The following is a 13,719-nucleotide window of genomic DNA, read 5'->3' on the forward strand; positions in this document are numbered from 1 at the left end:
CTTGATTCTGTGCAACTTTTTACAGTGCAGAAATGTATTCTTGCCAATAAATCAGTGGTTGATTTCTGTCATGGCCACAGACCAGGAAATTCAGGTTGCTGGTATCCCCCTTACGGAAATCCCACATGATTTCATGTGTGAAATATCAGGTGAAAGCCTGTTTTTGGAACACTTCTCATGACATTTCATATGTGAACACGTGTTTTTGGAACACTTCATATGTATTCACATGACATTTCACATGTTAAAACGTGTTTTTGGAACATCATGTGCAAGTGAAATTTCACATTTGAAACAATTTGCAAACGTATTTTTGGAACATCACATGAGATCATGTTTTCAGATGTGCTTGCATGTTGTCATTTGTAGTTTCATGTTATCACATATTGTTTTACATGTTGTCACATTATCACATTAACTTCACATAAGATCACATGTGATCTCGTGAAATTCATGTGGTTTTTCCATAAGGGTGAGGACCATATTAGGATGTTTGTAAGATGTTCTCAAGACATTTGTTTTACCAGTCGTCAGGAAATCTCGTGATGGTCCCAAACCATCCCAAACTATTTATAAGTAAAGTCATGAAAAGGTATGGCGGTTTTAAAGTAAGTGGTTCGCTGTTCAGCTAAAATATGACCCGGGATTTGAGGTGGGATGATATTTCTGCTGCGCCACAAAGTCTGTAGTATTCCCCTACATATTCATTACCTATGCACTTAGCAAAAGAGTGCCATGTGCACTGCTATTTTAGTTATCAGTTAATCAGAGTATTTTCACATCATTGATTTAATTGACGCATTTCAAACATTTGAGGGTTTTCTGTATAGATATCTAATGTTGGTGTGGTATATTATTCTGCTTTAATGTTACTCCTGAATCACTATGGTAAATATAATAGTTTTTCTTGTGTATTTTTGAACAAAGCTGAGATTGACTTTTAAGTCCCAAAGTATAGGAATACAGGTGGAATCAGATATTGACACAGACATGGTGGAGTAGCAGGAAGATCGGAATGCTGTTCAAATCCCAGGTAAGGACACAATAATAATTACTGTATAAATAAACATATACAATGTAATCATGTGTGTCAAATATGTAAGTTGAATACACTACGTTAAAAGCGCTGTGTGTATCATAACTAATTTTTGTTTTCACATGTGTAGTGTTCCAAAAACACGATGTCACATGTGAAGTGTTCCAAAAGCATGTTGTCAAGTGAAATTTCTTATGCGACATCGTGATTTTCTACATGTGAAATCGTGTGTTTTTTCTGTAAGGGATTGCACTGTGCAGGCAATATTATGTGTTATGTCGTACTGTAGTATTATATGTGTGGTTAATAAATACATTTATTTCAATAACTTGTTGCTTTGTCTAATAATAATTGATTGGATTTATATAACGCTTTTTCCAGATGCTCAAAACGCTTTACGCTTTAAGTTATGAGCCAGAGATGGAGGGAGAGAAGGAAGCTAGATTTTGAATTCACGACCTCAGGGAATTGAGACGAAAGCTTTAGCACTACTGGAGCCACAGTATTGTACATTATGTAATAATAATATATGCCAATTGGCAGACGCTTTTATCCAAAGCGACTTATAACAGTCGTCCGTGCATTTTCAAATGGGTAGCACCAGTCTTGTACATTTTTTCAGCCTCAGACTTTTCATTAAAACTTTTCAGATTTTTCATTAAAATCTAACCAAACACTGAATCAAAAGCAAACATCTCTTTATTGTTTCTAGCTTCATGCAAACAGTGACCGTGATAACAGTACATTTCCATAGTAATTTGCATGTACACTGATAACAAGAACAACAACAAAACAATCCTCCGTCATCGTCTGGCGTCTCAGTCCTGAAGACTTCATCCTGCCAGGTCTCATTATCTCCTGACTGCCTTGGCCTTGCCTCTGCCTTTGGCACTGTGAAACCACACAGCGTAGACAGACCAGTCAAACACCTCTGTCACTCTTTCTATCTGACCAGTAGGTGGCGCTATTATATTGGTATACTTAGGAACAATACACGTAGTTATACTAAGAGCTGAAAGACATAAGCTCCTCAAGGACCTAAAAGGAATTCTATAAGCGATTACTATACTAATGTCAGTGAATACATAAGACCAACAAAATATTTTAAATATCGAGTACATGTATATTCAAAGGTTCTACCAGGAACATCTTCAACAAATCTATCCTAAACATTTTCTATGATGTTTACAGCACCAAAGAGGAAGAGTAGTTTTGAAAGAATGAGTTAGAGATAGATAGATTGATGTATGAAAGAGGGGGGAGTGGGGGATGGGAATGGAAACGGAGACAGTTCTGTGAGAGTTGGCATGCATCGCAGGATGAAAGGGAACACAGAACTTTCACACACAGGACCGAGGGTTAGTAAAGGACGAGGATGAATGAATGACATGGCGATCGTGTCCTATCTTCAGCGGTCTTACCGTGATGTTCTCTTAGGGCCAAATCCTAACTCCCATTTTCTCTTAGTCATGCACTGATGTCAATGGGAAACTAAGTGGACATTTGACTGAATTGAAAGTTAGAATTTCACCCATAATGCACCATTTAAATGTAGAATTTATTATAGGCTATCAATCTATCATTCCTCAAGCCTGACAGATGAGTTAGAAAGCTATAGCCAGCCAATACCTGTATGTAAAATTCAACTTACCATCAGAAACTAGTGGACAGGAGTCAACCCATTTTCCCAGAGGTCATTTTTTAGAGGCATTACAGTACATATACTGTATGAACTGCAATACATACGACTTAACGAAGTTCCTTAACCTACAAAGACTATAATGTACTGTCAGTTTTGATGATGACACAATGTTCTGGGGCCAATAGTAGGCTGTTGATTAGGATCACGATCTTCCCAGACTATTGGGGTCTATTCTAGATGAATGGAGAGGGATGGATGGAATGGAAGGAGCCACTCTAAAGACTGGTCAACTTAGGATGCAGCACTACGATCCTAATGTTTTCTCCCAGGTTGGATCATATGCTCCGAGCTAGTTCTCTTCAAGCAGGATCATGTGACTTTAAAAGGCCTTGGGGTTAAGACCGTGAACAGTGAATGGATGAGGGACAATGGGTGTATCTCAATAGTCTAAAGTAGCTCCTTCTCCTTGTCTCCTTTCCTTCATCTGCACTGATGAAAAAAAGCAGGAAAAGTTGCTTTCACATACTCTGTGTCTTCAGATCAATACCGATTAATGAGAGGAGACGAAGAGAGGAAGCCACTTTAGACTTTTGAGACACACTCCATTGAATGTTCCCAACTGCAAATGTCTTGATAGTATTCCAAAACTTGGCTTTATTTAATGTTTTCTTTTAATGAGGAGCATTAATTATCATTTGTTGGTTGTTTTAGGCCCCCCAGGCTCTTTTAAATAGAGGAGAAACTGACCAGTGTGGCTCTGGGTACTTACCTCTGGTGGTCCTGGACACGGGCCAGAAGCTGATTGATCTGTGAAGGGACACACAGTGGAGGCTGCCTAAGCACTGAGACAACACACTGACTGAAACCTGTAGGGAAACCTGGGATCCTGCAGTTTGGAGCCACGGCCTGGCTGCACCACCACCTGTCTGAGTGTGTGGAGTGTGTGGTTCACCTGTGGTCGAAAGCATTCACCTGTGGTCCACCACCTGACCTGACCCGGTCACCCGGTTGCGCTTCCCTGAGCCCCGAGTGTAAAATAAAAAACGCTCACTCTGACAACAACGACTGACAGCGGACTACACAACAGTGAGGTTGACGCCCCCACAGCCGATTACTCACAACTTCTGCTGCTCATTGATTCGGGTCTGGAGAACATTCATCTGGAATCAAGTCAGAGTTTTAGACAGCTGCGCCCCTCGTAGGAAGTCCTCTTAGGCAGTAGGATTAACACTACCAGTTTCAGAGTAGGGGGATGTGGCTTGTTATGCATGTATATGTTTAAACTGCTTTGTATTTCATGAGTGTAAGTTACTCTCTGTGAAATAGACTGCATTCACAGCATGTAAAAGGACACATGTAATGCTTTGGTATAGAGCACAGGCGGCTGGTGGCAGCTTAATTGGGGAGGACGGGCACATAGGAATGGCTGGAACGGAATAAATGGAATGGTATCAAACACATGGTTTCCATGTTGGATTCCATTCCTTTTACATGAACATTTTAGTCATTTAGCAGACCCTCTTATCCAGAGAGACGTAAACAGTTAGTGCATTAATTTTAAGATAGGTGAGACAACCCGATCACAGTTGTAGTAAGTACATTTTTCCTCAATTCACTCCCGTCATTTATTACGAGCCGTCCTCCCCTCACCAGCCCCTTGTGGTATGCAGTCATTGGATGACAGAGGAGATGATAAGGAGTTCAGAGGAGATGATATGGAGGTCAGGACACATGAAAAAGACCCATTTGAAGTAAAACATCACAATCTTGTAATCATCACCGTATTATACTGTCATGTCATTGGCACGACCAGTGATCTTGTTTTTACCCTGTGGATCACTATGCACAGTACAGCCATGGGTTTTGTCACCATAGCTTGGACCGGCGTGAGAACACTTACGTCGTATTTCTGCTTCTTCAGTCTCTCGCTGAGGTCGAACTTCTCCGCCTCCAGCTCCATCATCCACTGCCACAGCTCATTGGCCTTCTCCCTGCAGGACGACAACCAACGGGACGCCAGCGTTCAGCCAGCGCATGAGGTTCTACTTTTGGTCTCTCCTTCACAGGAGACTTTCTAAGCAACTATGTGTATTTATCTGCATCTCATGTTTTCTTCGATGTGTAAACCTGTACAATAGATCATTTCAACAATGAAATAGAGCTTTCAGTGTGTGTCTGTGACGATATCCTATTCCCTAAAAAGTGCATAACTTTTGACCAGAGCCAAGGTGCCATTTGAGACTCAGTCAAAGACCTGTGAGTATTTCGGGGTAATTAAATATGTCATACTTGAGTTTGTCCTCGTTGAGATGGTCGATGATCAGAGCCTTCCTTCTGTCGGCCAGGATCTTCTTCTTCTTTTCTCTCTCAGTCTGCTTCTTGGCTCCCTTCTTGCCCTCTTGCTGTGGAAGGACATCACCGCAGCGCAGCGAGAGGGCATGTAAGTGTCAAGATAACCACGAGGGGGCAGCAACTCTGATGCAAATGTCGTGATCATGAGAGAGAGCGAGTGCGTGCGGAGTTAGCGCTGACCTTCTGTTGGATGCCACCGTACGTGTGAGTCATGGTAGTGAGGGCCTTCTTCTTCTTGGCGTCATCATCGTGCTTCCTACGCTGTTCATCTTGCTCCCTCCTCTCTTTCTCTTCCTGCGTCGGGGAGTGAGCAACAGAAGGTTAAAGAAGAGGAGAAAACAACTTGGGCCGCAGTTGGCCTTGACATCACAATTGAAACATTACACAATGAGAGACTCACGGCTAGACGGGCCTGCCTCTCTTTCTCTTGCTCAGCACGAATCCTCTGCTGCTCTGCCCTCTCGGTACGACGCTTCTCCTGCGCACACACACACACACGCAGTTACAGTCCGTGACAGATAAGGTATCCAACCTGATTCCTCTGGGTACCTCAAGACTATGTTGGCACACTGAGTCTGGGCTTAAGCTATGGGAGCCAACCAGAATGTCAGGTCTGCAATGTCACTTATTACGTGTGCAGTTCACCAACACGCCCACGTAGTGTCCCAGCAGTGTGTGTGTGTGTGAGCTCCAGCAGTGCTACAGTAGAGGACTTACGATCCTGTTGACGAGACTGATGAGCTCATCTTCATCTTTCTTCCTCTGGACAAAGTGAGACTCAATCAGAGAGGTCAGCTCAGCCATGTCCTTCTCTTGACGCTTCCTGTGCAGGTCCTGTAAAAAATAAATAAAAAATAAATAAATTAAAAAAAACACACACACACACACACACACACGCACACGCACACGCACACGCACACACACACACACACGCACAGAGTGTTGTGTGTTGTGTACTCTTTTTGCTATATTCAGGTAATCTAGCTGGTAGGATTGCATCACTCACGTCAAAATCGACTTTACCATCTCCCTCTGGTAGCTTTGGAGGGGCAACGTTTGGCATAAAACTTCTGAAAAACACCAAAGATGATTCCATCAAATACTCTACATTTAATTACTTTGATTAAGTGACACGGAAAACCACAAGAGAAAGTTGTTGGCCGAAATAGAATCAAACACTTACTTTGGTTTGGCTTTGGAATCTGTAAGTCACAACAGAAAAGGCTATTATATTCTATTCTATTATATTATATGATATATTATATATTATATTTCATTCAAAGTAGAAATAAGAAGTGAATCTGATTAGTAAAAATCTAAACGTTTTGAAATGTCTCTTAACCAAATTTAGAAAAATCATTAGGTTTGAAGTGTTTTTTAAAACATAAATGTCTTTGAAAATGATTCAACAGACGTTTTTCAAAACTTCAAAACATTTTAATACGAAATCTAATTGTGCCTTCAGTATGGTCTGTTGTTTTATAGCAAAAAATAATAAAACAAGAAATAACTTATTTTAGACTGAGACACATGACTCTAAAGAGTGATTTTCTGAAATTCTATCCAAACTTGACAACTACACCTTAAACTGGTTACAGAGAACAAGAATAGACCTAGAACTAGTTACATAGAACAAGAGTAGATCTAGAACTAGTTACATAGAACAAGAATAGACCTAGAACTATAGTTACAAAGAACTAGACCACACTCACCTTGAGTCTCTCCACCGGCTGTTGGTGAAAAACATACAGAAAAAGAAGGGATGATTACACACAGAGCTTTCAACACAAGACTCATACATGTTCAGTACACTATGGTAACACATTGGATTATTACTGCAGGATATTTCAGTCATAGGCCTTATCTATTGAAACCTACTGTATGAAAGTGTGTATTACGCAACCAAAACCAATGCATTATCACATAGTGATGGCTCAATGTTCTGACAGGCAGCGGAATGGTATGAAACACAAAGTATTAGATACTAAGGAATACAAAAGAACATTCACAGCAGACCGTCACAGTCTATAGTTATAGGAGTACACTTCATGCATTCTGTACAAGACAACAACGTATAACAGGTACCTTCTTCTGCAGCCGCTTCTATGTGAGGGACATGAGAATGATTTGTTTAGTAGTCGATAGACTGAAATGTGGATCAGTGGAGTGTGAGAATATGACGTTGTGAAGCGCACGCTGTAAAGGTCTATTGATATTGAATCAGTACATATTAGTCAGTAATGGGGGTTAATCAGTATGATACGTTTGTTAGCTGGGTATGCTAAAGTGGCACAAATGGTACCAGTGAAAGGTGTGCTATATAAGCAATAAGGCCCGAGGGGGTGTGGTATATGGCCAATATACCACGGCTAAGGACTGTTCTTATGCACAACGCAGCGCGGAGTGCCTGGACACAGGCCTTAGCCGTGGTATATTGGCAATATACCACAAACCCCCGAGGTGCCTTATTGCTTATATAGCACATCTTTCACTGGTACCATTTGAGCCACTTTAGCATGAGAGCAGTAATAGAGCAGAGCAGTAATAAAAAAACATGTTTTGTCATACACATGGTATACATCTGATATACCACGGCTGTCAGCCAATCAGCATTCAGGGCTCGAACCACCCAGTTTATAATACAGCTTATAACATACATGCATCTGGGATATCAAATGCAGGTGAAACTAAGTGAATTCGAAGCCAAGAAAAGCTTTACTTTCTACTACTACGGGGGGGGCGGGTCTGTTATAAAAGCATCATCAGACTGATTAGCAAAGATAGGAAAGCATGAAGCGAACAATAGAATATGAGATGATGCACTGTACGTATTTGTAAGATGAAGCCAAAAAAAAGCTTTAGCTTCTACAACAGGTGGGGGGCTCTGTTGCGAGGACACATGAAGGAATCAATAAAGCAGGAAGCAAATAATTATGAAAATGAATGTGCAAAAATATATTTGTTGCGGCTTTGACAGCACCTGTGGGCCAGATTAGCTGCAAGCTGTTGTCGTGCCTAGTTAATACATTATGTTACTATTGCAGATAGAAGGCTACAGTATAATCCATGCAGGGGAAAACTTTGTGATGTAGAGGTAAAAGATCAAAATTACCTTCTACTGCAGTGGGCTCTTTTGTAAGGATAAAAAAATGAGGAGTGGATCAGTTGAGTGTAAAAATATGAGGTAAAGAAAAAGTAATATATATTATAATTGATATAATAATAAAAATAACTCAGTCAGTGTTGTGAAAATAAGCATGCACTGTATGTTGCATTAATATAATGCCGATTGCGTATGTGTCTTAGATTACTTCACTGGCATTAAGGAACGTGTACTATTAGCACAAATACACATCTATACTAGAAACTAAAGACCATGGTAAAGCAAAAACAGGTCTTTACCTTCTACGTCTGGCTCTGGCTCTGGTTCTACGGTGAAGATACAATGTTAGTATGCGAATAAAGCTTGAAGCAAAGAAGACAGAACCAAAACAAACATGTTCCACGACATAACGCCAAACTACTGTGGGGTAAAATAATAACACCGGTATACTTTTGCTCTCGACACTTAAGTCTAATAATGATACTGTAGCTAGGGTACATCTTAATATGCAGCAATGACATTTAATGTTAAACGCAAGAAAGCATTACCTGGTTCTACGTCTGGCGTGGGCTCTACGGTAACGGTAGGGAATGATTAGTAAGTGGATGAATGATTATTATTCACTAATAATAATAATGTGCAAAAACAAGAAGCATATCAAGCCATGACACGGTTTACCTACGACTGCACGGGGCAGGTTCTGTGGTAAAGTCATATCGTTGATTAGTGAATTTGCAATGAGTGAAGCAAATAACTTAAAAAGGGATAGTTCAGCAATTCTACACATTTAGACCTACAGTAGATAAATCGCTTAACTATCACTTTGATAAAGATGATTACTTTTTTGGTACTAAGCCAATAATAATAATAATAATATATATGTACCTTCTACAGGTTCTGGGGCAGGTTCTGTTATAGCTAAAAGCATAGGATTGTTTAGTGTCAGCCACTGTTATGCTAAGGCAGAGTCAATAAGGCAGAGAGAAATACAGCCTTTGGTCTGATTATGAAGCAAATATTATTTTGCAGCTCCGCGAGGAGAGATATTATGTACGTTATACGTGACAGAATATCTGCGGGACAATTGCTTTCAACTTCATTGACTACAAAAACACTGCTCATACCACATTTTTTTGTTGTTGCACAGTATATAACTTGTATGTGGGGTACATTACATGTATATTAGCATGCAGAATCTGTACATATGAAGCGTTGAAAAGCATTACCTTCCTCTGCAGGAGCAGCATCTATTGTAAGGACATCAGACATCTGAATAAAGCTTAAAGTGCATTGTTTTGTTCATAATTAATACAGCCAAAATCATTAATGCAGCGTTAACTACAGGAATACTGTATGCCATCTGAAATTAAGATACCAGTGACTAGAGCAAAAAATGTTACAGTGCATTCTATGAAACTAGTATGTATGACATAGGAATATAGAGTATTTCAACACTGAAGAAAACTGCATCTCTAGCTGTACAATATGCATATCTTGATAATATTATTATTTATGGAACTGTATACATGCAGTTCACAGCACATGGGACACTTTACCTTCCTCTGCTGGGACTTCAACCTCGACTGATGAGTGGACAGAAGATGAATTAGTGGTTCAATACAAGGCAATGAGTTGGTAGAAGCCCTAACCACTGACCTAGGGTCAGATATTGTTTAAGAACAATAATGATTATGGTTTAGAATTGGTGTATGGTGATCTGATCCTAGATCTGTAGTCAGGGCCATCAAACTGGTATGAAACACATTTTCATACATAGTGATCAGATTGGATCAAATTGTTTGAATCTGATTCAGTATCAGTATGATTTCCATACAGTACATACAAACATTTCATGCAACCTTTGTCAGAACATTGAAAACCATTCTAGAGTGAACAACACATTCTGTTTATGGAATGGAGAGTGCATGGTGTAACATCTGTTTAGCTATTGGATGGAATATGGAGTCGGACACATGAAAAGGGTATAAGTCTCATACACCTTGGATATCCATGTAAGCACACACCACAAAGACAGATGGGTAGGAAACCAGTATACAAATGATATGCAAATTCCAAATGTTTATCTTGACAGACAAATGTAGACATAGCATTTGAAATTTATAATTTAACGTATATTTTGATCAGGTACACGAAGCATGCTTTAAAAAAAAAACATGAATAATTTTTGTTTAAACAGTAAAGAATGGCCTATAACAGGCTTTGACAATGACACAAGAAGGACTTGCTACAGTATATCTAGCATGCACTCAATCAAACAACGTCTAAGTAACGCACGAAGCCATACACAGCTTTTACCTTCCTCTGTGGGGGTTTCTGCAACTGCGCAGACATGGGTTAAGTCAGCTCAGCAATATATTTGCAATACAGCTAATATAGTCAATCTTAGCAATATATGTGCAATTGAGTGTACAAAACATTAGGAACACCATCCTAATAATGAGCTGCACCTCCTTTTGCTCTCAGAACAGCCTCAATTCGTCAGGGCATGGACTCTACAAGGTGTCGAAAGCGTTCCACAGGGATGCTGGCCCATGTCGACTCCAATGCCTCCCACAGTTGTGTCAAGTTGGCTGGATGTCCTTTGGGTGGTGGACCATTTTTGATACACATGGGAAACTGTTGAGCGTGAAAACCCAGCAGTATTGCAGTTCTTGACACACACAAACTGGTGCGCCTGGCTCTTAAAGGCACTTAAATATTTTGTCTTGCCCATTCATCCTCTGAATGGCACACACACAATATATTTCTCAATTGTCCCAAGGCTTAAAAATCCGTCTTTAACCTGTCTCCTCCCCTTCATCTTCACTGATTGAAGAGGATTTAACAGGTGACATCAATAAGGGAACATAGGTTTCACCTAGATTCACCTGGGTCAGTCTATGACATGGAAAGAGCAGGTGTTCCTAATGTTTTGTACACTCAGCTTAAAGTGGCTTGAAGCGTATTTCGTTTAGCCAAAAAAGTAATAATCAATTCTCAAAGTCTTACTGTACCTTCCTCCCTGAAAAGAAAACAAACAAAAAAACATGAGACATTTTGTTGGAAGACATTGTTTTGAAAAACATTTTCGTTACTAAATACACTGTAGTGTAGGCTATAGTTTCTGAGACGACAAAGATAAATATACCATACTTACTCATTTTCTTCATCTGCCATGTTTAGATCGGATTACCTGGACATGAGAGACAAGACTACTGATGTTTTCTGTTTCACACAAATAAGCACGAGGAGAAGGAATATAGTGGTGAAATGACTGGGGCATGGATGGATTGCAAAAACACGAGATAACGATTGAAACTTTTGAATCTTCCCTACCCACACAAAGCTGGGTCTAAAATGGCACCCTATTCCTGATATAGTGCACTACTTTTAACCAGGGCTCTAGTGCACTAGATAAGGAATAGGGACCATTTTAAACGCACCCAGGCCTACTGACGTTTTCATCTGCGGCACATAGAGATACACAGTACAGTGATATCTGATGTGTTTGAGTTGAGTGTCTGTATGTGGTGTTCTTTCACCACTGGGACTGGCTGCCCTGAGGCCCTCAGCTCTAAACAGCTCCAAGACTAATCCTCAGCCATTTCCTCTTGGCATGGAGGGCTTCTCCTCTCTGCTCTATGGGCAGCATAACCTGATGTCTGGATAACACACTAACCATTCCACTGGGACTGGGACAGCAATGGACACTTTGAGGGCCACATTTTAGTATTTTTGCACCAGGCACTAAAAGGCACTGTTACTTTCCAATACTTTATTTATAGATTTCCAGTTCAAGACAAACAGATAACAGTAAATTAAACTTTTTTATTTTATTTTTACAACCACTGCCCTGCCATCCCAATCGTAAATCAGTGTACTATAAATGTGTTTACACTCTTCTAGAAATAGCAGGTGAACACTTTGCACAGGTGCTAAGGAATAGCACATATCTCCCCAAATATGTACGGGCATTAATTAAACTCCAACGTATTATTTCAAGCCGATGGCCTTGTCATACCAGATACGGTGCATTTTAGGGACAACCTGAAGGCTATCATTACTTTACAGACAGGAACAGATTCATGAGGTCATATAGTTCTATATTTAACTAACAAATGTAAGAATGCTATCGTGTGGAGGAACTTTCCGTTGAAGGATAAATCATCAGATCATAAAACTAGAGTCACTCCGTTGATATACGGGAGGGGTTATTTTTAACAATAATAAAGCACAGTTCACCAGCAGGTGTTAGGTGCTATTCTAGACAATGAAGTTGGCTGAGCTTATTGAGCGCCTACATGCTTGTACTCACACACACACACACACACACACACACACACACACACACACACATTAAGTCAATGAATAACATGCCAGTCAAGGCCAGCTATTTTGGACAACGGGTTGGCCAACCCTCTAGAGCTGTACATACAGCACCCATCAACTCCACAGCTTTTAACAACATGCGTTACATTCCCAAGATGATCCCATTATGAAACTATCTATCAGAGGAGATGCGAGTCAATCTTAACATTGACCATATTTGCCATGAAGGATAAAACTGAAGCAAACCTAGAGGGCTGGATTAGAAAACCAGTACTCCTCACCTCACCCGTCCCTCCTTCCCTCCGCCCATCCTCTGACCTTACATGCCAGTTCATGACAAGTGAAGTGTATTCGGGACACACTCCTACACATAACATACATTTGGACGGAAGTAACTAGCCTAGAGTGCATTTCTTCAAAACAGACTTCAACTCAGTTGAGGACATAGTGTCCCAGTCCGACCTCCGAATGGCTACAACAGAGAACTCTAGCTAAGAGAGATGTGAAGTAGAATATACACCATCTGTTTAAAGAGCTGTGTCTCAAAACGTATTAACTCAAATCCACCAAGAATTCACAGGCGATGAGACTTGTTTCCCCGTGGAATTAAATGCGTTTCGCTTTAATGTGCACGGTCAGCATTGGGCCCTGGCTTGAGCGCTGGAATAAAATGGTTTGACAGTGGCAGGAATGTTGCGGGTGCCGCTTTCAGCATTAACCAGCATTAAGTCAAAGCCCAAAGCATGCTAACACCCAGTTCCCCCTACAGAAGACGAGCTTAGTGCCCACTGACTGTCTGTCCCTGTCCAGTCTGGGCCATGAGAAGCAAATCAAACAGACGCAAAGAAACAGAATCCATAAACTTTTCTCTCTGGCATTGCCTGAAATGTATTAGTTCAGCATTTCTTAATGCAAAAAAATATGATATGGTCCTTCTTGCCCAGAATTCATTTATTCCACATCCCCAGTGCCCAGATTGACATGGATTATAAAACAGGAGTCTAGCCTCAGAGCAGGCATTCATTCACACATGCATCCCAGCAAAGTGTCATTGTTACAGTCAAATCAGGGGTCACAGTCAATAGCCTTACCTCCAAACCCCACGGGAAAGAGAAATGGACCGGTCTTATTCTTTCAGATCCAGAAACAGACAACTTCAAATGAGACTCTAATGCTCACATAATGCAGCCCTGCCACCCATGTGACCACCTCTTATATCTGATTGGTTAGGGCAGTGAAGTCTATTGTTAGAGATAA

General features: G+C 40.5%; 1 protein-coding gene across 5 annotated transcripts; it reads right to left on the reverse strand.

The window, feature by feature from the left end:
- Window positions 1-1,717: 1,717 nt before the first annotated feature.
- Window positions 1,718-13,639, reverse strand: LOC139534194 (troponin T, cardiac muscle-like). 5 transcript variants are annotated; one of them, XM_071333087.1, is made up of 19 exons: window positions 13,554-13,639; window positions 11,282-11,326; window positions 10,450-10,473; window positions 9,690-9,716; window positions 9,360-9,380; window positions 8,682-8,705; window positions 8,433-8,459; window positions 8,143-8,160; window positions 7,116-7,133; window positions 6,743-6,760; window positions 6,214-6,232; window positions 6,037-6,100; window positions 5,748-5,864; window positions 5,431-5,508; window positions 5,211-5,324; window positions 4,968-5,080; window positions 4,579-4,669; window positions 3,448-3,485; window positions 1,718-1,927 (listed from the first exon to the last, which is right to left on the reverse strand). In XM_071333087.1, exons 2-19 carry the CDS (start codon window positions 11,301-11,303, stop codon window positions 1,888-1,890), a joined length of 873 nt encoding a protein of 290 aa, XP_071189188.1. In that variant the 5' UTR covers window positions 11,304-11,326; window positions 13,554-13,639; the 3' UTR covers window positions 1,718-1,887. The 5 variants fall into 5 exon arrangements, with proteins under 5 accessions (XP_071189188.1, XP_071189190.1, XP_071189192.1 ...); XM_071333089.1 differs by lacking the exons at window positions 7,116-7,133; window positions 8,682-8,705; window positions 9,360-9,380; XM_071333091.1 differs by lacking the exons at window positions 7,116-7,133; window positions 8,143-8,160; window positions 8,433-8,459; ... (1 more) ...; window positions 9,360-9,380; window positions 9,690-9,716.
- Between the last annotated feature and the right edge of the window lie 80 nt (window positions 13,640-13,719).

This window comes from Salvelinus alpinus, chromosome 11, assembly GCF_045679555.1.
Source record: "Salvelinus alpinus chromosome 11, SLU_Salpinus.1, whole genome shotgun sequence".
In the NCBI taxonomy this organism is placed as follows: Eukaryota; Metazoa; Chordata; class Actinopteri; order Salmoniformes; family Salmonidae; genus Salvelinus; species Salvelinus alpinus.

Coding starts and splice junctions, on each gene's coding strand:
- LOC139534194 (XM_071333087.1), bottom strand. CDS start 11,303: ATGAAGAAAATGAGTAAGTATG. Junction 5,509..5,747: donor TCAGTCTCGTCAACAGGATC/GTAAGTCCTCTA, acceptor GTGTGTGCGCAG/GAGAAGCGTCGTACCGAGAG. Junction 4,670..4,967: donor CTCAACGAGGACAAACTCAA/GTATGACATATT, acceptor GTCGTCCTGCAG/GGAGAAGGCCAATGAGCTGT.